Raw genomic sequence first — 26,520 nt, forward strand, 5'->3', positions numbered from 1 at the left:
TCTTCTTTTTATTTGTTATATTGTAAGTAGGACCTAAGACTGTATTTTATTTGAGTAATAAGATTTAAGAAAATACTGTTTCATCAAAAACACTAACACTTTCTTTGAAGCTTTTTTCCCCATATACATTATCCAGGAAAGTCTGAGTAATTGGAACTAGAGTGGGACTAGAGACTAGAGATGCCAGCTTTCTACTTATTAAATCACAAAAGCACTTAGCATTAGTTTGATTAAAATGTGTGCAATCCTGCCCTTAACAACACAGTGCCTCTTTGAGTGCATATTTTCTGTAGAAAAAAAAAAAAAAAATTGACAAGCATCTGTTTGAATCTTCCAAGGATTTTAGAAAGCTTCTGGCAAGTTAGATTTTCTTAGGATATTGGTTCAGTTACTGTAATTGGGACAAAAATGTTAGTGACTTAAAAAGATGGAAAGCTTTTCCTCTCACTTCAAAAAGAACTGGTTAGTAGTAGGGAAAGTAGGGTGGTTCTGCTCTAAGCTATTGTTTAGTGTCCCAGGTACTTTATTTTTCATCAGTCTGTGCTCTTATTTGAATGGTTGATGTGGTTTTATAGCATATTCTGCAACTAAATTTCAGCTTGCGAAAAGCAGTGAAGACTATAATAGAGGGCAGGCAGCTTCCTAATGTGAACCTGACCTAAAATTTATACATAACAGTACCTGTCAGAGTCTATCAACTGGAATTTGGCCACACTGAACTGCAAGGTAGAGTGGAAACTAATCTCTCTGTGTGGGTCACTATGAGCCAAACTAATTGGGAGTTTTGGTAGGAAGGAGGAGAGATTAGATTTGGAGGGGCAGCTATTGGTTTCTAAAATTAAAGGAATAACGACAAAGAAACTAAACTTAAAAATTTGAAAGCTGTTTTGCTTTTTAGCGTGACAACTTGTTTTAAGCTTCTCTCATGTATTTTTGTCCCAGATATGAATCAGCTCAGGTTCCATGTGTTAGCAAATGGTATATGGAAGCGCTAACCTGGGCTTTAGGTTGTAATTTGATCATTTCTGTTGAGTTGGTCATTGTTTCTACACTTTTTAATTGGACATGGATAGGATATATGTACATATTTACATATTTTTTTCTAAAAGAGAAAATAGGTCATGAATTCATGCTTATATCCAATTTAAATTTAAGGTAAGTATTTAAAATGTATTGGTTAAAGAAAGTATTTATGTTGAAAAACCAAGTTTCAATTCCTGACTTTGCAACTAGAAGGAAACCTTATTCTCTCTTGTTCTAAGTTTTAATGTCTTCATTTTTAAGATGGGGATAATAATAGTAACATGATTATTATGATTAAATGAGACAATAAATACTCAAGGGATATCACTGAAGTAATTATTTTCTGTCACTGTACAGAAACGAGAAACACCTCATTCTTCTTGTAGGGCTTCAAAAAGACCTTTGAAGATAACACTTGGTTATCAGGGAAGATGGGGTTATAAGAGGGATACCTATGTTCAGTCAGACGTACATGGGCAAGGAATTTACCAGAGGCTCTGATCTGCATTAATCAAGGCTGGAACATAGGGTTTTATTATTGTCAATATTGAAATCAGATAAAGTTTCTAATTTTTGTTTTCTTCTTGCAAAATTGTTTTGTCTACTCTTTAGATCCTTGGAATTTACATTTAAATTTAAAATCAGACGTGTTAATTTTTATGAGTCAATTGCAGTTTTGATTTGAATCTGCTAAAATAATTTTGGGGGAAATTGACACTATATGTTATTTTGATTGACAAGCATTGCATTTCTCTTAGATTTTCTGTCTTTAATTTTCTCAACAATATTTGTAGTTGTCAGTATGTAGGGTTTGTATATATGTTGTAAGTTGGACTTTTTATCTTCAATTTCTGATTATTGTTATGTATAGGTGAGAGTTTGTATATGTATGTGTGTGTGTGTGTGTGTGTGTTTTGACCCGGTACCTTGTGACCTTCTTAAATTTACTTTATCTAGTAGCTTTTTCTAGATTCTTTGGATTTTTTTTACACACAACCACGTCTGAATGTAGACAGTTTTACTTCCTCCTTTCTAATATCTGCCTGTGGACTGGGGAGATAGCTCAGTTGGTAGAGTGCTTGCCAAGCACAAGGCCCTGGGTTCAATTCCTGGCACTGCAAAAAAAAATAAAAATAAAAACTAATATCTGCCTGTGGTTTTATTATTTTTCTTGCCTTAAGATACTAGTAGAAATGATGAGAGTGGACATCTCTGTCTTTTTCTTGATCTTCAGGGATCGGGTGGGGAGTGAAGCATTTAGCTTTTTATCAGTTAAGTGATGTTAACTGTAGGCTTTCATAAATTATTTTCATTAGGTAAGGAAATTCCCTTTGTTTTGTTTTTTTAAAACTTGAATGGGTATTGTTTTGTCAAAAGTTTTTGATTTTTTGAGTCAATCATGATTTTTCTTTTTTAATCCTGCTAATATGGTGAATAACTTTAATTTTTGAATGTTGAACCAACTTTGTTTTATATTATTAATATGCATTTTATAAATATATGTAAGAACCCTGTTTATATTTTGTAGATGAGTAAACTGATAAGTAAGCAGTCATAGGAATCTAAAAAGCTACAATTTTGGATTGTTTACCATAAAATCAAACAGAAAATGTATTTAGTAAGCCAAGGGTAAATATTAGTTGGAAATCCATATATTTAACAGGCATGTAGGAAAGGGAAAAGAATGTGTTTCTTCCAGGACCCAAATTAACTTGAACAAATAAATTAATCTTTTTGTGGCAAGTTTTCCTATCCCTCCTCATCTTCACAACAATAATTATGTATTTTTTTCATTCTACAAAATACTATTCACTCATTCCCCACCCTCTTTCTGAAGTTAGTATGAGTCTAAAAATTACTGACAGTAGAAATTTGCCAGCTTTTAGGTAGAGGAGTAACTCCTAATGTACTTGGAACTGTCATATCTGGTCAGTGCATGTTTTGACATAAGTGTGGAATCATTTAGTTATTACTCCGGCTGAATTATTTGCTCATGGTGGTGAAATTTTTATATTCTATTTAAAAGACTTAAATATTTTAATAGGAACTTTTAGCTAATAAGTTTTAAAAGAAGGGTACTAATAAAAACAGGCTTCCCTTACTTTTCTCGTTTCCTTTCCAGAGGTTTTGTCTTGCATTTTCAATGATTGTGTGGATTACTCATATATATCCATATTTTTAAAAAATTTTATTGTGGAAACTTTTAAACATACATAGATGCAAGGAAAATAAAAACTAATCTCAAGAACCCTTACCCAGTTTCATTATCCATATTTTGCTGGTCTTGTTTAACCTGCTTGCTGCAGCTATGCATACTGTTTTGGGGATTATATACACATTGTAGACAAACCATTTCATCTATAAATACTTCTTTGTGCATCTTTTAATTGTATAAGGTGTTGTGTGTGTGTGTGTGTGTGTGTGTGTGTGTTTCTATTTATTTTCAGTGACATCATGGATTAAGATCTGAAGAGTAGGATTTACTACCGTAATAGTACAAAGGAAAGTCATGCAGAGGGGCTAGCATGTACAAAGGCTTGTTCTTTTTATTATTATTTATTTATTTTTTACAACTGCATTTTGATTCATTGTACACAAATGGGGTACATCGTTTGGTTTCTATGGTTGTATATGATGTAGATTCATACCATTCGTGTAACCATACATGTACATAGGGTAATGATGTCTGTCTCATTCCACCATTTTTCATAAACCCCCTCATTTCCTTCTACAAAATCTAAAGTTTCTCCATTCTTCTCTCACTCACCCCCACCCCCCGCCCTTATAGATCATCATCCACTTATCAGGAAGAACATTCAGTCTTTGGTTTTTGGGGATTGGCTTATTTCACTTTGCATGATATTCTCCAATTCCCATTCATTTGCAAATGCCATAATATTATTATTCTTTATGGCTGAATAATATTTCATTGTATATATATATACCACAGTTTCTTTATTCATTCATCTGTTGAAGGGCATCTAGGTTGGTTTCATAATCTAGCTATTGTGAATTGAGCTGCTATTAACATTGATGTGGCTGTGTTACTGTTAGTAAAATTAGTATGCTAATTTTAAGTCCTTTGGCTAACATACAGGCGAGTAATATATGAAAAAGTGTTCAACATCTCTCTAGTAATTAGAGAAATGCAAATTAAAACAACTCTTAAGATTTCATCTTACTCTAATTAGAATGGCTATTATCAAGGACACAAACAATAATAGATGTTGGTGTGGATGTGGGGGAAAAGGCATACTTTTACATTGCTGGTAGAGTTGCAAATTGGTGCAGCCATTCTGGATAGCAGTGTGGAGAATCCTCAGAAAACTTGGAATGGACCCACCTTTTGTCCCAGCTATCCCACTCCTCGGTTTATACCCAAAGGACTTAAGGTTTGTTTTTTGAAGGGAGTGTTTTGAGAATGAAGAACTAAAAGAAGGCTGATATGGTTTAGAGAATTAAAAAAAAAAGGGGGAACATAGTACAAAATAGAAAAGAATATTGGACTCGACCATACAAAGGACTTTGAGACCATCTTGATAATGTTATTATTAATATAAAAGCAATAGGGAAGCCATTGAGGATTTTATTTAGAGGTAATGGGTAGAGGAGAGGGAGACAAAAGTGGATGTTAGAAGACCAGGTAGGCATTGTTATCGGTAGTCTTATCAGTTAGCTCGAATAAGGAGGTTGGCACTAATAGACAAGATGGAAAGATGTAAGAATTTGAAGAGACATTTAGGAGGTTAAAATCAATAGAATATAATGACATATCGCACTTGTGGTTTAAGGAACAGAGAGATGACTTCTGCAAAACTGGATGATGATGCCATTTACTGACCCTAGAGAATTTTAGAGGACTATTTTGGATGGAGAAAATCATGAGTTCAGTTTTGTATTTTTATAGTTTTTGAGGTACCTTTGAGCCATTCAAGAATGAATGCCAAGTAAGAATAATTTGCTGAGGAGAGTTATGTACAATTTTTGAACATTATCTGGTATAAAAGTATGAAGCTGTGAGTAGGTGGTGGGTTAAAGATTCAGAGTATAAATTGACCAAGGCCTGAGACTGAGCCATGAGGATCTACAACACTTAACAGCTAGGTATGAGAGGTCAAGTCTGGTTTGGGAGTGAGGGTAAAGGACAGATGCAGCACAACTAGAGAAGAGGAGGAAAACTTGAGTGTGAAAACCAAAGAAATATGCTTCAAAAGAGTGGCAAATAGTTTTGAATGCTGCTTGGATGTCAAATGTGAAAGTCTCCACTAGGTTTAATATCACCTTTAGTTATTAATTGCTATATAACAAATCATCCCAAAACTTAGTGGCTTAAAACAGTTTATTATTTCTTAAGATTCTACAGTTGGCTACATACAACAGTTTATTATTTCTTAAGATTCTACAGGTTGACTACATACATACAGGCTTAGTTGAATCCGGAACAAACAAGTTGTTCTCCTTTGTATACCTGACTTGGCTGAGGCACCTTGCCACTCTTCTCTGTGACTTTCTCTCCATTCAGTAGTCCAATTCAGGCTTCTTTATATGGTGGCTGGTTTCCACAGAGGTGAAAATGAATTGCAAGGCCCAGCATGATTTTGCCCCACTGTGCTGTTGACCACTTTGACCCAAAAAAGACCATTAAGACTTAGTGTGACTTGTTTTAGAGGAGTGAGAGGACTAGGAAATGATTAGGTGAAGAAAAATTCTGTCCTTTTTCCATATTTTCTCTAAACTTGACCCAAATCTGGGCTGCTGATTTCCTGAATGCTTGTTTCTTTCCTCTCATATGCTGTTTCCCTGACCACTGTTTCTCCATCTCCCCATATTAAAATTCTACCCATTTGTAAAGGATTCAAGCTTTTTATAAGTCTTTAATCTCTCTCCTCTGCTTTTTATGCTCCAACAGATCTGAAGTTTATTTTGTAACCTAGTATTTGGTTTTTGTTTTTTGTGTCTCCTGTGTCTTTGATTGTAGTCTCTACTCTGCTTTCCCCACCAAGCTACACAGTGTTCTAGATTCTCAGTAAACTTTTTACTCTTCAAACTTGCTCTGATGCTATGTCCTCTGGGAAGCCTTCCCTGATTCCTCCTCCAGATAATCATTTATTTCTCTGTACCTTATGCATACTTCTGCTATTGTGCACATTACAATTACTTATTAATATTTTCTTGAAGGCAGGGAAGTAAAATGTTTAATGTGTTATCTTCACTAAATAACCCAAATTATAGCTTGATTTGCAGTCTGCCTTCTAATTTTTTTTAAAAGGTCTCACATGATGACAATTAAAATGTATACCTTTATAATGACTTAGTTACTTCTTTGATACTTTGCCAGATTCATTGGTACTGGTTCAGTGCAGTAAACTATAAAGAAAAGTTATGGTTTGGTGTGCGTGGTAAAAAAAATTACAAGAAATTTTATTTGGTCAAGTTTTGTGTATCCTTTAATAAAGCAAGAATTTGAGGTTATATTTCATGTGGGCTGTAGTGAAAGTATGTCTGCATATAAATTTTCATTATGAGTACTGTCCATTGACCTGGATGAACTAGTTGCTGTGGCACCAGCATGTCATGTTTATTTCTCCAACCTATGCTCCAGATGATAGGCAGGTTTTACTGCTCGTCTTTGTATTCTCCATGTCTAGCACATCCATGGGTCATACAGATGAACTAGACAGACAAACAGGGAGAGAGTAAAACTCATAGCTATTGGAGATAGGGGTACTTGGTTCTGTGACCTCATATTCCATGGAAATTTTTTTTATCCATACATGTATATGTTGGTGGAGGGACCACAGTTCTTGGCAGGACATGGATAGGTGGTTGCTCTCTGATTACCTTTCTTTCTTTGCCCCTCTTTCTCTTGTACTTTGTATAGACTGTGGGAATGAGACTTCATTAATTCTTCAATTTGACAAATACAGAGACAGACAAGAAACAGATCATCTTCCCTGTCTTCTCCCAAATTAGAGGATAGGCAGCTAATAGATCATTAAAACCTAAGTGGGAAGTACTATTAAGAATGGGCACATAATTTTAGTGACTTTAGTAATGGAACCACTTGGCAGAAATGCATGTTGAAGGAGAAATCTTAAGTGCTGGTAGAGATCAATCCCGGTGGATTGTGGTGTGATCCTCATCTAGGAGCCAATTAAGTTGGATGTCAGCAGACATATATTTAGATTCCTGAATTTGAAGATGTCTTTCCTATTTGCTAACTTTTTTTTTTTTTTTTTAATACTCTGCCATTTAATATATGAGAATCCTGGTTAGCTCAGGCTTTAGAATAGTTTTTTTCCTTAAAGTGAGTGCTAAAATGTTATCTACAGTCTTGTTTATTTGACTTGTTATATCCTTATTAGAGCTTAAAAGAGTGCCATGCTTGTTGTAGTGCTTCACAGATAATTAAATAATTAAAGTTGAAGTTGAGCTTTTAGTTCAGTTTTAGCAAAGTAACTAATTAGGGTCTGGACCATCATCATATAAGATAATCAAATAAAGAGGAAATTCTGCTTTCATAAATAAAGTTTGAGCATGCCTAATAATAGACCAACCTAATCTGTCATTATTTTTCATACTAATGTTAGAAATAAGATTTGTTTACTTTTTTGGTAAGAAGTTAGGCAGGACTCAAGTGCAAGAGTAGTAATAGTAAGGTCTTCAAAGAAGGAAAAATAAGAGTAATTTCTTTCTAACTTTAAATTGGAGTTACATTTCATTTTCTGTGAGCTACTAAGATAATTACATAAAATAGCTGAATTGGTGATATCTGAAATTAATTATTTAAAAAAATAATAACAGAAAACTTCCATTATATCCAAGTTAAAAAAACTTCATGAGTATAAATAATAATTTTCTTTGCTTATTTATTCATTGGACTAAAGCTTTGCCAAATATAATCTTTTGAAGGTCTTTATAAAGTCCAGTAATACCATGGTTATGGGAAAATTACTGAGTTATTGGATCACACATGGTTTATCCAGTTCTTAACATTTACAGTCCTCCTTAGATGTTCTAAATTTGTATTGCAGGGATTATTTGAGTATATTCTAAAACAAATGTTTCCTACCATACAATCCTATATTATATCTTATCTCTAAAATGGAGATAATGAAAGTATCTACCCCATTCATTTATTATAAAATGTTATATGTAAAGTTCATAAAAGGGTGCTGAAAATATGCTAGCTATAATTATTGTTTATTTTTGCTATTATTATCCATGTTTTGATAATTGGAAGGGGAAAGCAAGAAGGAAGAAAAATATATTGCTGTTCCTTTCTGTTGGATAAAAGAGTACCTGGTGAGATGGACTACTGAGTGGTAGAGTACTTGTCTAGCATGTGCAAGGAAGACTTAAAATTGCTATTATGGTTCAGAAATTGATTTAACGCTTTTTTCTGAAAGTGATTATAAAGTTTCGTATTTTCCATTTAGTAAAATTATTTTTATATTAATAGGTCAATATTCAGTTTTTTAAAATGCAGATTGTGCTTTCAATAATAGTCTGTATAATACAGTGCTGAAGAGCCCACTTCTGCCAGGCTCAGTGGCACCTGTCTACAATCCCAAGTGACTCAGAAGGCTGAGACGGGAGGATTGCAAGTTCAAGGCCAGCCTCAGCAACTTAGGCCCTGTCTCAAAATAAAAAACAACAAGGGCTGGGGATACAGCTCAATGGTAGAACACACCTGGGTTCAGTGCCCCCGCCCCCCCAAAAAAAAAAAAAAGAAAAGAAACCCTGAAAAACAAAAACACTCATACTTCTCTTTCCCAGAAACAATAGTTGTGAATTTGGCATATAGTCTTCTGGTCCATATTTTCTTACTTTACTACATGTATATATTATACAAATAGAAAAATAACACTAAATATTGTTTACTTATAATAGTGTATTAGAGATGCCATTCAGTTCATATCATTTTATATCTTGTCTTTTTTAAACATTGATACTGTTTTTGAATCAGAAATAATCCCATATGGTCACCCAGCATAATAAAGAGGTGATGTTACAGTGCAGCAAAGAAAGGATGATATTTTCAGTTAATGATGCTATGTCAATTAGATATCTATTTGGGGAAAAACATATCTGCACCCATCTCTTAAACATATTCCAAACTCAATTTCACATGTATTTCAGGCTTAATTATAAATAAAAATATTAAAGCTTTTAGAAGAAAATGGAGAGTGCCTTCACGATCTTTAGCACACAAAAAATGTTAAACGTAAAAGAAAAAAAAAGGATTATCAAAAGATAGCACTAACATAATGAAAGTGGTCACAGAATGGGAGAAGATATTTGTAGTACCTGTATCCAATGAGAGACTGATACCTATAATATATTAACAGTTCTCCAATACATTAATGATTCTCCAAATCAGTAAGAAAAAGCCAGGTAACTCAAAGTAAAAGGGGGGTGGGTGGTACAGAACATTTTAACAGGCACTTTGTAAAAGAGCACATTGAAATGACAGTAAGTGTATGCAAAGGTGATCAACTTCCATAGATATCAGGGAAACTGAAACCCTTCTGAGACACTATTGCACACATACATATACACACACACCAAAATGGCTAAAATGAAAGGCAACTAGTATTAAGTTGATAAGAGAGTAATGAAGCAATGGTTCTTTCATACACTGCTGGAGGGAGTACAAATTAGTACAACCGCTTGGGAAAACCATTTGGCAGTATCTGCTGAAAGTAAACATGTTTATACCCTGTGATGGAGCAATTTCAAGGAAATGCATGCATATTTTGTCATAAAGGTGAGTGTGTGTGTATTCATTCATATATTATGAATAGTTGTGCATATGTAGCACAACTATTCATAATATACCCAAACAACCCAAATGACTCTCAAAAACAAAAAAGATAGATACATTATGGTATATTCTCTCACACACAATGCTGCAGTAAGAACAAATGATCTACAGCTATATGCAATACTATGCATGACTTTCACTTCTATGTAATATAAAGAAACCATAAACCAAAGAGATCATACTCTATAATTCCGTTTATATAAAGTTCCAAATCACACAAAACTGAACAGGGGCTGTGATGGGGGGAGCCTAAGTATAGGTTATTTTATGTATATGTTATATTATCCAAAAAATACTGTTTTGAGGTCTACCCATGATGGATCTTAGAGATCGTTTATTCATACCAGTGACCATAGTTTGTATATTGATTACCTTATTGGACTTGTAGGTTGTTGCCATTTTTTTCTCTATTTCAAATAATGCTGTAGTCAAGGTGTTTTATTATTTAGCGGTGATGGGAATTGAATTCAGGGCCTGGTTCATGCTAGGTACATGCACTACCATTGACTGTGCCCTGCAATATTCTTTTATATGACTTTTCATGAAAATATGAGTTTCTGTAGGAAACTTTCCTGTGTCAGGGTATGCTTATGTTCAACTCTACTGATGATATCATATAGTCCTTTAAATGATTATTTATTTATAAGCCCTTCAGGAGTGTTGGAGTGTTTTCATTACACTATAGTCTTACTATCAGAATTTTAAAATATTTGTTCATCTTATGGGTATGAAATGCTATTTATAACTTGCATTACCTGATGACCAGTGTATTTGAATATCTTTCCACATGTTATAGTTCATATGAATTTCCTCTTGTGTATTCTTAAAATTTTCACTTTTAGGAAGTATCTATTAATTTTTATTGCACATTTTTCTAATGATTAATTTTATATTTATATGCAGTTTTCTTTGATTAGCAGTCCATATATTCATGAAGGCTCCTCCACTTTGTGATTTTAAGCTGTTAGAATTTCAGCTAAAAATTTAGAGTAATTCAAGCCTCTGAAGAATATTTTTCCTTCAGATTTTTATATTTTTTTCTGTTGTTTGCCTGCCCATTACTCCCTCCTGTTTTACCAATACATTCCCCAACTCCAACCATCTTTTGGAAGTGATATGAGGAAGGGGAAAATAATAGAAAAATGAATGATATCTTGACAAGTGTAAAATTATAGCTATATGTAGAAAGCTTGAAAATATTCTTGTGACTCTGGTTGGCTTTACTTTTTATTTGAGATACATTCTAGATTTAGCACTGTTCAGCCAAAGGCCAATTATTTCATCAATATTGTTGTCCAAATTGTTGTATATTTCTAGGCCCACCATAAGTGGCAGATCCTCATCACTTCATGATTAGTTGTGCATAGGTGCCTGTTATTCTCTGAATTCTCCAGTTTTGTGTATCCATTATTTCTGCAGAGAAACTGCATTAACAGTTGAAAACCTCTTTAGCCGTGCCACTGAATTTTATTGTTTCTGTGACTTTAGAAAATAGCCAAGCATTTAATAGCTGTGTTTCCCAAATTCAGAAGATAGTTGGTCTGGAGTAAAAAGAGATAATTTAAGCAGTGCTTTCTTATTTATCTTCTGGGAAGATGCAGTAAAAACAGCAAGGGCCTGGAGTTCCTGAGCTGTTTGTAAGTGTCACAGAGTCTTTGAGGTTGGGGAACCTTCCTCAAAGAACATCCTGGCCCAGATTTCTTCCCTCTTGCCTCTGACTTAAATAGGACCAGTGCCAGAAGAAGAGCACATGATTCTTGTCCATGGTCACAGAATCTTGGCTGATCTTGCTGAAGGTTTGAGCATATTCTCTTGGCAGGAACTGTGGGAGAGGGGTGCCAGCACAGCACAGCTTCACCAGGAACCTCTTCCTAGAATAGAATCAGATTTTTTTTTAAGGGTTTGATAGAAGTTAATGAAGAAATTTAAGTCTTAAATCAGTGTAGAATGTCTAAAATCCTCAATTTATTAAAGTCAGAAGTCTCTATGAGATTTAAGAAGGATGTAAAGAAGTATTTAGTTAGTTAGTTAGTTAGTTACTTATATGTGGTGCTGAGAATTGAACCCAGTGCCTCACACATGCCAGGCAAGTGCTTTACAACTAAGCCACAACCCCAGCCCAAGAAATAGTCATGTCTTGTTTTATGAACAAATTGGTATGAACTCTGGCTATTACTTTGGAAGTGATAATTTAAAAGTATATTCTATATTTTAAAAAAAATTCTCAAATGTTTGTAGAATGTAAGTTCCTGAGTGTGTTGATCCTGGATATTTCCCTAAGCACCATACAACTTATGTTTCTGATTCTCTGAAAAATCTTTGCTTTTGCCCCCCTCCCCATTTTCTTTTCCTGTAACAGTTTTAACCCTCCCTACTCCATACCCTTGACTTTTTCATGCTATCGATGGTATGGAGAAATCAGGTGTTTTGTCCTCTAGAATGTTATACATTTTGGATTTGAATCTCTGTTATAGTGGTGGTTAACTTGATCCTGTATTACCAAAATTCATTGTAAAACTGGTTTTTAGATCTAAAGGCTGGCTTTGATTCAAACTTTTCTTTCTTTCCCTTCTACTTTTTCCTCCCTTTTTCTTTTTTTTTCCTTTGTTTTCTTCTCCTTCCCTCCCTCTTTCATTCATTTTTCCTTCCCTAAGATCTTTTGTATTATGAACTTTTTATTGCCTCACACAAAAAATGCGCATAGTAAGATTGATGTAAGAATTCTGTTGGTTCACTTTCTCTGTTGATATAGAGATACCCATTAGAATCATTTTATGTCTGGTGAGAGTAGGGAAAACATCTATTAAAAAACAGAAAAAATCTCAAACCCTTCTACATTTAATCAGATATGATAAGAATCAATACCTTTAATACATTTAATATGCAATTAGTGAAAAAATTTACTTTTATGCAAATGCTTTGGAAGTGTATCTACTGGATAAAATGAAGCATATTTAGAATTATTAAGAACTGTAGAGATGTTTGAGGCTGCTGTGGTAGAACAGAAAAAGTGCTGACATGAACCTGGGAGGTCAAATCATTTTCTCCCTCCCTCCCTTGCGCACGTGCGTGTTCTCTCTCTCTCTCTCTCTCTCTCTCTCTCACACACACACACACACAAATAATAGTATGTATTATTGGATTGTTTTTAATGATTAAAGATTCATTTGGAAGCAGTCTAGACCCTGGTAGTTAGTTACATTTAATCTGAAGTGTGTTACAGTATTATAGAATTTGTTTTTTCAAATTAGGTCTTCAGAGTAAATTTAAGAAAACTAAAGCAATAATATCATGAATTATATTGGGGTGTGTCTTTTTACTTTTAAGCTCATTTTTGGAGTAATGAGAGACTCAACAGAGTTTTAGTATAGAGTGACTTTTTATTAAAAGGGCTTTAAAAGTAATACTGTGTGGAATTCTTACTAATTTTCCCCCCTCCATTACTTTCAGCTTCACTTACCTCTTAATTCCCCTTTGCCTGGAAGTGAACTGACCAAGGAACCTTTTCGCTGGGATCAGAGACTGTTTGCATTAGTGTTGCGGTTGCCTGGCACCATGTCAGTAGAATCAGAACAGTTGACAGGTGTGCCTTTGGATGACTCTGCAATCACACCAATGTGTGAAGTGACAGGCGGTAAGTTTTTGCTGATAGTAATTGAAGGACTTAAAGCAGAGTTTATCTGTTTGTGTTAAAATGTAAGTTTCAAAAATTCCATGTTTGTTTTTGTTTAATAAGTTGAACATTAGGAATTAATAGACATATAGTTTTAAAATTACATTATTGATGTATGATGGTGTATGATCTTGATATGAATACTTGTGGTTACTATTGACTTTCATAATGAATGGTATTTTTTTTATCCATATAGAAAATGCTGATATTTGAAGTTAAGTTTTCCTACCTACAAAAATTGTCAATGATTTTTGAAGTGCTAAAGCATTATTTTCTGTGAACTGTGTTTTTAGAAGCCTTTCATTACCCATTTGATGGGATATACCTGGTTAAGTGATGTTTTTCTCAGAGGTAAGGAGGTTAGGTAGATAGGTGAAGGAAATGGGTAAGAGGTTTTATCCAGCTTTTGTGTCACTTGTTCATCAAGTCAGGTAGCCACCATGCTTAGTGAACATAAATGAATATCGTATATAATAGGCATAGATTAATTTCATATAGATATGTATCAAATGCCTACTGTGCGTCAACTATTGTTCCATGATTTAGCGCTTCAGTAATGAATAAGAAATGCCAAGAGGTTTTTGTTTTCGGGGAACATTTTAGTTCTCATTTAAGGAATTTGATATTACAATTGTCTAAGTCTGGCATCCCACTATTTGAACTGTAAGAGGGACCTCCAACATAGGCTTTAGACGCAATCAGTGCTCTAGTGAGAGCCTAGCTACATAAGTTAAGAAAAAATACAAGTTCTAATTAATACTTTAGATGCCTTTCTTTTAAAATTCTATGGGTTTCAGAAATTTGCAAAATTCTCAGGCAAAAAGGATTGTGTGTGTGTATCCATATATATACTTGCACACACACACACACACACACACACACCCTACACATATACAAAGACAAGAATGAGGTAATTGTTATTCACACTATTAATGCTCCCATTTTATAGAAATACTCTGAACTGTTGTAATGCCTTCACAATTTACAGAATTAAAAAAAAAAAGTATGTGTGTATTTTTTTGAGGAACAGCTTGTCATCTACATTTTGAAAATTCACTGCTAGCAATTTCCTATACATGTATAACATTGTTCAGCAGTAGTCCCTGTGGTTTCTTTGGGGAATCCACATTTGTGTTCATGAAATTTTAGTTTTCAGCTTTGAACTGACCTACTTGTTAATATCTTTTTTTTTTTTTTTTTAACTTTAGGGTTTTTACTTAACAGATTGCAAAGGGCTTAAAGGCTGTACTTTAGACATTCTCACATTGGACATTATTTTCTTTGAATTACTTGGTTTGAACTTAGAATTATGATGAAGTTATGGCACTATATGTACTATAACTTTTGTCTTCAGTGATCAAGAATATTCAGAGTGTGAAATCAAGTGAGTGGTACAGTCAGAAAGTGTCTGAAAAGAACCTTGAAAATCATGTATTAGTTGATATCCTTGCCTTTGGGCAGTAATGTACTAAAGTTATTTTGTTTATTCTTTGAAAGGAACATCTCCAGAGGAGAAGATTCCGAAGTCACCCTTGGTAATATCTTTCAATGACCCAAAATTTTAGTCAAGAAATTAGGAAGTTTTCCCTAAATATACTTCCTGGATCCTTCCTCATGTAGTAGTTCGTTTGCCCCTTTTCATGCTCTTGCAAGGAACAGTGGGAAACTGCACAAATGCCACTCACCTTTTCATATATCTGAATAATGTGTTTTCTTTCTTTTTTAATTTAAAAGAAAGAATGTTCACTAAAGAAAGATTTTGGAGAAAAAGCACCAGAAAAGTAGCAAGAACAAAAAGTGAAAATCCATTGGTATTGTACTATACAAATATGTGAACAGTACTAACAATTCCTGTGTTGTTGTTTTTCTAACTTAGTGCGAGGAAGGCTATGTTCATTAATTTTTCCCATTAAAGAGTAATACATGTTTATTAAGGAAAAATTGGAAAGAAATTCACCTGTATTGTCAAAATAATAAATGTTATATTTTATTTATGCTTTTAAAAATGTGCAATTGTCATTGTAAGCATTGTTCTTTTGTTATCAGGTAACTTTGTGAGTGCCTCCTCTGCCTGTTAACTGTTCTAAATGCTGGGAATACATTAGGAATTATAGTCAGAAAACTTGTATCTTTGGACTGGGTTACAGATAATAATCATGTCAAATGAATAAATCATACTTTAGGGGGTGCTGCTGTTATGAAGAGGAAAAATTAAGGATTTGGGAGTAGAGAGCAACTTGAGACTGAGAAGGAATATTTTCGAGTAACAGGAAGGCTGATGTGGCCAGAATGTATATAGGAGTAGAAAAAGTAACATCTAGGTTTAGAGAGAAGCAATGTGTTAGTCAACTTTTCGTCACTGTGACCAAAATACCTGACAGGACAAAATAAAAGAGTAAAAGTTTATTTCAGCTCATGATTTCAGAGGTTCATTCTACAGTAAGCCAACTCCATTGCTCTGGACCCAAGGTGAGACAGAACATCTTGGTGGGAGGGCATTGCTGCTCCATTAATTTTGTCTAGGAAGCAGAGAGTGGAGAAGGGGCCACGAGGAAGACGAACTCTTCCAGGGCATACCCTAGTGACCCACCCCACCTGCCTATGAATCCTGTCCGTCAGCCCATTCAAATAGGATGGACCTGTTAGGTCACAGCTCTCAATCTTACCATTTTATCTCTGAATATTTCTGCATTAACACAGGAGCTTGGGTGGGGAAGAGGGGGAACCTCATCATCCACACTGTAATAGGCAGGCAGGGACAAATATTGAACTGTCTTTTAGGTCATAATGAATATTATTTTCCTAGTGTGATGGGAAGCCATTAGAGGGAAAGTGATCTATTTCTAATAGATCACGTCAACTTTTAGATAAGAATATATTATAGAGTGGCAAGAATGGAAACAGGGAAACAAGTAAGAGGTGACAGTGCTTTGGTTGAGAGTGCTATACTTAGAGGTGGTAAGAAGTAGACAGATGCAAACAGATGTCCTCATTGAGGACAGCGAGGGAAGAAGGATCAGGCATGATTCCCAGATGGTTCAGTTGGCCTGAACAACTAGAGATGAATGACTATGCCGTAAACTCAGATTGGTGCACTAGGGAGAGGTGGAGGTTATAGAGATTATACCCAGAATAAATTTCTGATACTTGTATTACAGTACCCTGGTTTGAATCTTGGCTGTACCACTGTACTAACTTGAATAAGTTGGTTAAACTCTGTGACTTAAGTGTTCTCATTTGTAAAATGGAGAAATAACCCATACAGTTGTTGCTAGGATTAAATAAATTAAAATGACAAAACAATTAGAACAGTGTCAAACACATTGATTCTCAGTAATTGTAGGTTTTTTGATTACAGTTATTGCATACAGGTGAGTTTGCTACATAATACTTACTAAGTAAAGCTAACTTTGAAGATTTGAGTCACTACTGCCTTTTTTTTAGCCACCATTATAAATCACATTAAAAATAAATTGATATCAGTACTTTAATATGTCAAATATATGTAGCTTGTATTCTGAAATTATTGATTGATTTGTGTAAGGGTAGGACTTCTAAGCTTATTACAAATAACATTGTAAGATGGTAGGTTGAAGATTTTTTTGCTGTCAAGGTTTTTAGTGTTGGTCTGGATCAGCATTGTAGAATAAATATAATTCAGGTTTCATATGTTATTATAAATTTCATAGTGACCACATTAAAGATAAAAACAGGTGAAATTGTTAATGAGATTTTATTATTTAAGTCAATATATCCAAAATATCATTTCAACATGAAATTTACATTTTTCACACTAAATCTACAAAATCAGGCATATAGTTTACATTTACTGTACTTGTCATTTTGGACTAGCCATGCTTGAAGTTCTAAATTGCCACATCTGTCTCTTGTCCACAATATCAGACTTCAAAGATCTAGATGCTTGTGTTGAAAATCTGTTTAAATGATCCTAACTAGTATATCTTTGGGGGAGGTTTTGGATTTTTGATCCCCAATTCTGGGGCTCAAACTCAGGGCCTTGTAATATGCTAGTCCAGCATGCTATCATTGAGTCATATCCAGCCCTAAGTTGTTGTTTTTGTAATTGCTAGTATTTTAGTGCTTTTGAATTAAAAGTGTGTAGATTAAAATATTCAAAAGGAGAATTAATTTAAGATAGGTAATGTTAAAGTATATAAGCCAAATGAAATTCAGAAATGTACATGCTACCATTTATATATTAGAATCCAATATTTAAAATATATAGTGACTGCCAGTAAACCAGTTAAGTAATTATTAACTGTCGGCTATGTGCTTTGCATTCATCTTAGGGATAAATCTTTGTTAAGTGAGAATAAGATTTGGGGGGAATTTGTCCTACTAGATGTTATTTATGTGTATATTAAAGACAAATTATATTGGATAATAATTGGAGCTAGAGAAAATGTGTAATTCTCCACCACCACACTGTGGTTTGTTGAGACCAAGATTTTATATTCAGTCTACCTGTAATTAGAAGAAAAAAATGATCTATTCTCACAAAATGGGATTTTTGGTTGGTTGGAAATAATAATTTTTTGTTCGTTCTTCTTTAAGATTATAGAATAAGTCAACCTTACCATTGAATTTTTTTGTTAGTGTTGTCAGAAACTTCACCATAGTTCTTGTTAAAGGCAGGAATTCTTACAACTAACTCGTTTACTTTATTCTTTTTTTTTTTTTTTTTTATCTCAGGCCGCTCATACTCCGTATGTTCTCCAAGAATGCTTAATCAGTGTCTGGAGTCGTTGGTGCAGAAAGTACAAAGTGGGGTGGTAATAAACTTTGAAAAAGCAGGACCAGATCCTTCCCCTGTAGAAGGTATTATTGCACTTTTCTTACAGACATTCTAAATGTGCTTTATCAATTATTATATATTGACCTTAAGATTAATAAGGCCAAGTTATTGAGAAGGGACTATTAAATAGGAATGTCAAGTAAACTGATGGGTGGTTTAGTAGATTACCTTTTTATATTAGTTATTGTTTATAGCCTGAAAGTTGAGTAAGAGCCAAACACCTTTTTAAGCCTTTACAGATAAGCAATAAGCAAATTTTAATTTTACATTTTAATATTATATCATTGTTTCTTTCTATTATATTTGCTTTTACCATGTCCCTTAATTCTCAGAGTGTTCAACTGTAGATATTTAATTCCTTAGCTACTGTTTTTAAAGGATCAAGTTGATTAGAACCTAATTGTTTGGGTGGATCCAAAAATGGGGAACCAGCCTTTGCCATTAAACTTAATCCTTTTAACTCTAACTTAGCCCCACTTGGCTGTATTCTCAGCTTCTGTGATTGTGAACTATTTGCAATAGCCAGTGGGTCTAAGAACCGTTGAATATTTTATAACTGAAACTTTCTGTATTGTATGAAACTTATTTCAAAAATTAGAAAGTCATTAATGACACGTGATATAGGTGATACACTGGAGTGATCATGGAAGAAGAGAAAGGTCAGAGATGTAAGAATGGGTACATTCAGAGGGTGTTAAAGGGAAGTAGCAGAAGATGATAAGATTAAGTTGTATCACTGTATCTGGTTTAAAAAAAACTTAAAAAGTTTTAATTAAATTGTTAGAATATATTCATTTTAAAATTATTTTAATGCTTGGCTTAGGCAACTAAGTGAATGTCTATTGAATTGTTGAAGAGAGTCAATATTTTGCTAGAATTCTAGATTAAGGGCAGTTGATTTGAATCTAGATTTGCATATTAAGTGTTTAGGCTTTAGTTTAAAATGATTTGTAAGGAATATTCAGTTAGCACTTTTTTTTTTTTTTTTTGGTTGATGGACCTTTTTATTTATTTTTATGCGGTATTGAGAATCGAACCCAGGGCCTTACTGCATGCCAGGCAAGCACTCTGCTACTGAGTCACAACCCCAACCCCTAGCACTTGTTTTGATGCTGTTTTTGAACTCTAAACATAATTGCAAGATGATGAAGGTGGCATATTGGTTGCTTGGCCTCATCATTTGGTGGGGAAATGGCATCATTCGTTAAACAGATAAGTACCATAAAGTATTTTTTACATGTTCTGATAGACAAGCAGAGGACGCTCTGGGACCTTCTTTCAACTGGTGAACTTGTACTTGGAATTTACAGACTTTATTGTCTAGTGAATTGCAGTCTAGTCTGAATGTTAAGCAGTCACAGTATTCTGCCATTTAAGAAAAAGGGAAATCCAGAAATGTACAAATTTTAGGGTATATTATAGTTAAGTAATAATAAAAATAATTTAGCTTTTTGTTTTTTACCCCCTAATGATATGTGCTTTCTTTGTCTTAATTTCTTTGCTATAGATGGGCAGCCAGATATATCAAGGCCTTTTGGATCTCAGCCTTGGCATAGCTGTCACAAACTCATATATGTCAGACCAAATCCTAAAACCGGGGTTCCTATAGGTCATTGGCCTGTTCCAGAATCTTTTTGGCCAGATCAGAATTCTCCAACACTAGTAAGTACCAGAGAGATGGTGACTATAGTAGTGTTAATCATTTAGCTGCCTTGTGTTATTTCTAAGTATTATTGTCAGTTAAAGGTGTGGCTCATTTGCAGGAATTAGACAGATGTTCAAAGTGCTATGATATGCTGTTACTTCTTGCTTTAGTATATTGTATTGTTCATAATGAACCAATAGGAAAAAAAGGCATCTGTTCCCTTTAGAATCTAATATTGTGCTCACATTTTATTATTATCATCTGGATACAGAGTCATAAATGCAGTAAGATTTCCTTTTTGGACTCTAAACATAATGTAGGCTTGAGGATTTGTCTCTGGGACATAATCTGAAATTTAAATGAAGGCTTAGGGAGTAGTTCTGACCATTTGCCTGCGATCTTTCAGGTCTAAGAAATTCATGTTGGCTTGTATGATTTTAGTTATATTCAGTGTTGTTTTATGAATTATTTTTAGGAACAGTGAAGCTTATGCAGTGATTATGGTGAATTACCAGTTTTCATTATATGGTTCTAATAATAATAGGGTACATTTTACAAATTAATATTTTGGGGGGTCTTGGTGCACTTTTTTTTTTAAATCTTAGGGTTTTTTATTTTTTTCTTTCTTTTCTTTCAAATATCTGAGGACGCCAAGGGATATTCTGTTGGGAGAGCATGGCAATAGTTCTCTTTGATTTTACTTAGATAATAAGAGTTACATTTCAAAAAGCATTAAGCAGTCTTGAATAATGTTCCATACAACTATTATTTATGAAATAAGTGGAACCCTTTTGAAACCTTTTGTAAACTAAACCTTGTATCAGTTACATAAGGTTTATAAACTTAGGTCCATTATCAAGGTTTATTCATTTAGGGATTTAATGAAGTAGCACATGAAATTAAGGTCTTAGAAATTTTATTGAGGCATCTTGTCTATTTTCTTCTTTTTAAAATTGAACCATTGTAGTTTTTTAGTCTGGTCTTTTAGTGAAGCTTTTCAGTTTCTTTGGTAGTTTTCCTTTATTTTCTGGAGCCTTTTAACTCTTACCATTCATATTCGTACAAAGTGCTGTTTTGTTGGTTATTCCTTTTATTGTATTTAATACTTATAGCAGTATATACGGTACTTGTCAGACCTTAGTGAAAAGAAATCCAAATCCTTACTTATTAATATTTCTCTGGTGGTCTATTGCAAATTGTTACATGCCAGAGAAAGTAGGTAGGATTTCAGTTGCAGAAGTAAATAGTATGAGAAAAAACTATGGAAGTAAAAAAGAACATGATGTATTTAGAGGAGTAACAAGTAGCTGGGCATGTCCTGCACATGTGTAGGAAATTGAGAATGCTGTTAGCTAAATTGCTGATGACTTTAAAAGCAAGGTTAAGGAAAGTGAGCTTTTTTCTAGTGGGATTCCAAAAACAATTGAAGATGTTTTTAACAGAGTGTCACTTTAGAAAAATAAATACGGTTGTTGTTAAGTGTGGCAAAATTATGAGTGAGGTGGAAGGCAGGGAGATTACATATAGGGCTAATGATATAGTATCACATAAGAGATGCTAAGAGTTTTGATGACAGAAGAATCATCAAAATGAGATAATATTGGGGAAAAACCTGGAAAAATTTAGTAACTGAAGGTTCTCAGGGGAAACAATGTTTGTAAATTATAACTATATTAGATAAGAAGTGTTAAATGTGATTTATTAGAAATTGGTTCTGAATTTGAATCATGGCTATGTGTCTTTGGTTAATTATTTTCTCTAAGCCTCATTTTCCCATCTGTTGAGATAGCTTCTATCTCATAGCATTGTTAGGGGATGAGATGAAATATGTACAAGATTTCTTTACCAAGTTTTAGAGAATTTTTCTTTCTACTTTCCCTTTTGGGTCTCAGTATTTTCATTAAAAAAATAAGTACGTTTCATGGACTGAAACATATTAGATGCAACTAGGCACAGGAGCACAACAGAAATACGACATTACTTGGTTTTTTTTTTTTTTTTTTTTTTTGGTACTGGGGGTTGAACCCAGGATGCTTTATCACTAAGCTGTATCCTCAGTCCTTTTCATTTTGAGACGGGGATTTACTAAGTTGCTGAGTCTGGCCTGGAACTTGGCCATCCATCTGTTTTAGCTTCCTGAGTCCCTGGGATTACGTGTGTGCCACTGAACTCAGTGACATCATGCATACACATAACTTAGAATACAGTGTTTCAACTGTAAGATAGGGGTAGGGCAGAGCCAGAGGAGGTGGGGTCCTTGCTGCCTGTGTGTTTGGAGCACAGGTTGGGGACCAGTGTCAGGAAAGTCTATTAGAGATTGGCTCTTCCCAGATCATTCTTAAGAATTTAGCATATTGGCAATATGCAAAGGAGAAAATAATAAAGTAGTCAGCGTTGATATGTGAAAACACAGGGTCTGTCTATATGTTTTGGTGATGGAAAGGCAGACAGGGACCAGATCATCAAGGATCTTTGTATGAGACCCGATTTTAGATGATTGGTATTATTTTTACCAAATAATTTTAGATAGGGAAATCATATGAGCATATTTATATTTCAAGGCAGCAGGATTGATTGGAGGGGGCTGACTACACTACAAGAGAGGCTTACTTACTTACAAGAGAGTTATTTGTTTTTAGCCAAAGGCAGCAACTAGTACTATGTACCTGCTGTGTTTTAGAATTAGTGTTATTTACTTAAGTCTTTGTGACAGTTAAATATAGATGTTGGGGGGGATATTAAGGACAGAATCTAGGGTTTTAGAATAGGTTTTGTGATTTGGGGAAAAATAATAAATAGTATATAATATATCTGAGGGACCTTAGAAGATTCAGTTTACATCAAATAAACAGTTGGATACTTAAATAAAGTAGATCTGATCCCCCACAGTAGAATTGGGAGTCACCAGGGTACAGGTGGTAACTGAGGTCAATGGAATTAATAAATAAGTAGAGTTATATATCTTTTTAAAAATTAATTAATTTACTTTTTGTGGTACTGGGAATTGAACCCGGGGCCTTCTGAATGTGAGGTAAGGACTCTACCAACTGAGCTATATCCCCATCCCTACATATCTTTTTTTTAATACTGTTTTTTATACCTCTAGTACAGGTGTCTTCAAAGCAAGGTGCATATATCACAGGGATAAACTGAATAATATACTAGGAAATAGGGAAGGAAACACTAGAACTTAGATTAGTGTTTTATTTTCTCCTAATTAATATATTGATTAAAAAGGTACACTATTCTCTTTATCCTTTATGGTCCCTGTCCTGAAAACCTCATCAATAGTGAAGAAAATATGAGCTAGAGGGTTACATCTTGAGATTTCTTAGCAGTAGTGCAAAATATAGTGAGGTGGTCATCATTTTGGTTACTTTGTTACTTATATATTATGTATAAGGTACATCTATATTAGCAACATCAATATACATATCTGAATGTTATTGTAAAACTGATCAAGGTATATAATTAGTTTGGAAACTACTACTCTGTATAAGTAATTAAATTGCTACAAATGAGGACTTGGAGTTTCTGTACATTTCTTATTTCTTGAATATAAAACTTAATTGAATACTTAATTCCAAAATTTTGCTTTTAGCTTCTGATAAATTTGATTCTAAGACTTAAAACGGTTTTCATTTTATACAGATTTTGAAGTGTTTTATCTTTTTCTTGTGAATACTATATAATTCAAAAAATTTTAAGTTTTCTTTCAGTTCAATTTTTTTCCCATGTATATATATTTTTTTTTTAATTTATTTTTATTGTAAACAAATGGGATACATGTTGTTTCTCTGTTTGTACATGGAGTAAAGGCATACCATTTGTGTAATCATAAATTTACACAGGGTGATGGTGCTGTTATTCCCCCCCCACCACCTGTCCCACCCTTCTTCAGTTCAATTGTTTTTTTAGTAGTAGACAACTTTCAATAGCAACACTAAGGAACTGAATATGTTTTGATAGGCAAGAGTATTTAAAGTGAGTTCATTTCTGGTATTTTGTGTAAATATTAATACGAAGACTTTCCCTTGTAGCCACCTCGTACATCTCATCCTGTAGTGAAGTTTTCCTGTACAGACTGTGAACCAATGGTTATAGACAAACTGCCTTTTGACAAATATGAGTTGGAACCTTCACCACTGACTCAGTTTATCCTGGAAAGGAAATCTCCTCAAACATGTTGGCAGGTGAGTTGAATAATTATAGTGATTAAACATTTTAAATGAAATAGATGAAAAGCTAAATTGAACCAGTGGTTTGCATAACATTTTTTGAAAGTTATTAAATATGAAATATTAACCACTCTTTTTAACAGGTATATGTGAGCAATAGTGCAAAATATAGTGAACTTGGTCATCCTTTTGGTTACTTGAAAGCCAGTACAGCACTGAACTGTGTCAACTTATTTGTGATGCCTTACAATTATCCAGTCCTTCTTCCCCTTTTAGGTAAGTCGCTCGTCATGTTCTCACTTGCTCAGCACATATAAAATTACTCCTGAGGACAAACTTTGAGAATATTCCTTTGTTATTTATTTTCCTTCTGAAAATTAATGAAAATATTTTTAATACTTTAAAATATTAAGCTTATTTGAGGAAAATTTTATAATAACCTGTCATATTTGTGATAAATTGAAAGTTGATATTGAAATGTATTTTTTTCTACAAACTAATGAAGGTATTATATTTAATTTTTAATATTAAATATTTTACTCTTCTGCAACTAAGTTCTTACACAGAATTCATAATATAGGATTTCTTTTGGTGTGTTAGACATTTTGTAGGTACATACTGCATTCACAAAATCTGAGTGTATTTTCTAAGCATTTATCTAACTTTTAATTTTCATTTAGCAAATATTTAGCAAAGGAATTAGTTCCAAAATGTTATGAGAAAGCCTGAGGTTAGTTTCTAGGTACCATCTGGATATTATTATTTTTTTAAAATATGTTTTTAGATGTTGACAGACATCTATTTTATTCATTCATTTATATGTGGTGCTGAGGATCAAACCAAGTGCCTCACACATCCTAGGCAAGGGCTCTACCACTGAACTACAACCCTAGCCCTCGATATCATTTTTTGAGGAGTACTATTGGAAAAAAAAACTTTATTCTCTCCATGAAAAGCATTAGATTTTCAGGTTATGGTAAAAATATTAGTAGGTATGTTTTAATAGAAAATGTTGCTAGACATGGTGGTGCATGCGTATAATCCTAGGAGGCTAAGGCAAGAGGATCCCAAGTTTGAACCCCATCTCAGCAACTAGCGAGACCCTGTCTGAAGATTAAAAAAGAAAAAAAAAAAATGACTGGGAGTGTGGTTCAGTGGTAAAGTGCCCCTGGGTTCAATGTCTGGTACCAAGAAAATTTTAAAAATAAAAAAATGGAAAATGTTGTGCACACTTCTTTCTTCAAACAAATTGTTTTGTGTCTAGGTCAGACAAGGCATGGATTTTCCTTGTTTATTTTTATTGTACTTCCTTACTAAATCTGATCTTTCAACCATAGTTAGCACTTTTTCATATTCAAAATGGTATTACAAACACCAAATCTAGAGATTTTTGCTGCTTTTAATTTTGTTAAAAACTTTTGACTGATGTTACTATCTCATAAGTAACAAAGCAGACTTCAAAGAGGAGACCTCTTTGATTTGACTTTTATGTGTGAAAACAACATGTGATAATAGTTTATTCAAATATGTATTTCTAGATGACTTGTTTAAAGTGCATAAAGCAAAACCAACATTGAAATGGAGACAGTCATTCGAAAGTTATTTGAAGACAATGCCTCCCTACTATCTTGGGGTAAGAATATTGTTAAAAGTAGAATGCTATTAAATTTTATATTGGCCTAGTGGTTTATTGTAGGTGTTATAAATTTATTGCCATTATAGTTTAAATGCCTTGAAAATTGATTATACAAATAACTGGTATAGCTGTAATGATAAAGACGAGATTCAGTGATTTACAAAATAATGATCTTGATCTTGAGAAAATTTATATAGTGCTTTCCCTAGGGGGCAGGTACTATCTCAAGCTCTTTACACGTTAATTCATTTAATTCACAGTCACCCATGAGGTTCTTAGGAATATATATTTTTCCTGTTTCATAGATGAGGAAACAAAGGCACTAAAAGATTAAGTTAATTTGTCCAAGGCTACATAGCTAATGTATGGGGGAATGAGAGATAATAGAATTTGGTCTGCCTTTAGGAGTCTGTGGCTTTAGAATTTATGCTTTTAGCCAGGTGTGGTGGCACATGCCTATAATCCCAGCAATTTGGGAGGCAGAGGCAGGAGGATCGAAAGTTCAAAGCCAGACTCAGCAAGTTAGCAAGATCCTGTCTCAAAATTTAAGAAAATAAAAAGGGCTGAGGATGTGACATAGTGGTTAAGTGCCCCTGGATTTGATCCCTGCTATCAGAAAAATGAAAAAGAATTTGTATTTTAACCTTGATTGTTGTACTACCTTTTAAAATTGTAGGTTTATGATTATTTCTCTTTAAGGGTGAAAAATGATATGTTGCATT

At 33.7% G+C, this 26,520-nt stretch overlaps 1 protein-coding gene across 2 annotated transcripts in view; it reads left to right on the forward strand.

The window, feature by feature from the left end:
* Positions 1-26,520, forward strand: part of Ints6 (integrator complex subunit 6) — an 84,528-nt gene that overhangs the window by 42,073 nt on the left and 15,935 nt on the right. For both annotated transcript variants that reach the window (XM_047552291.1, XM_047552292.1), the window contains 6 exons: positions 13,301-13,484; positions 18,237-18,362; positions 19,847-20,001; positions 24,025-24,177; positions 24,306-24,438; positions 25,701-25,795. In XM_047552291.1, the coding sequence (XP_047408247.1) occupies positions 13,301-13,484; positions 18,237-18,362; positions 19,847-20,001; positions 24,025-24,177; positions 24,306-24,438; positions 25,701-25,795 (846 nt within the window). The remainder of the gene's footprint in view (positions 1-13,300; positions 13,485-18,236; positions 18,363-19,846; positions 20,002-24,024; positions 24,178-24,305; positions 24,439-25,700; positions 25,796-26,520) is intronic.

This window comes from Sciurus carolinensis, chromosome 5, assembly GCF_902686445.1.
Source record: "Sciurus carolinensis chromosome 5, mSciCar1.2, whole genome shotgun sequence".
Lineage (NCBI taxonomy): Eukaryota > Metazoa > Chordata > Mammalia > Rodentia > Sciuridae > Sciurus > Sciurus carolinensis.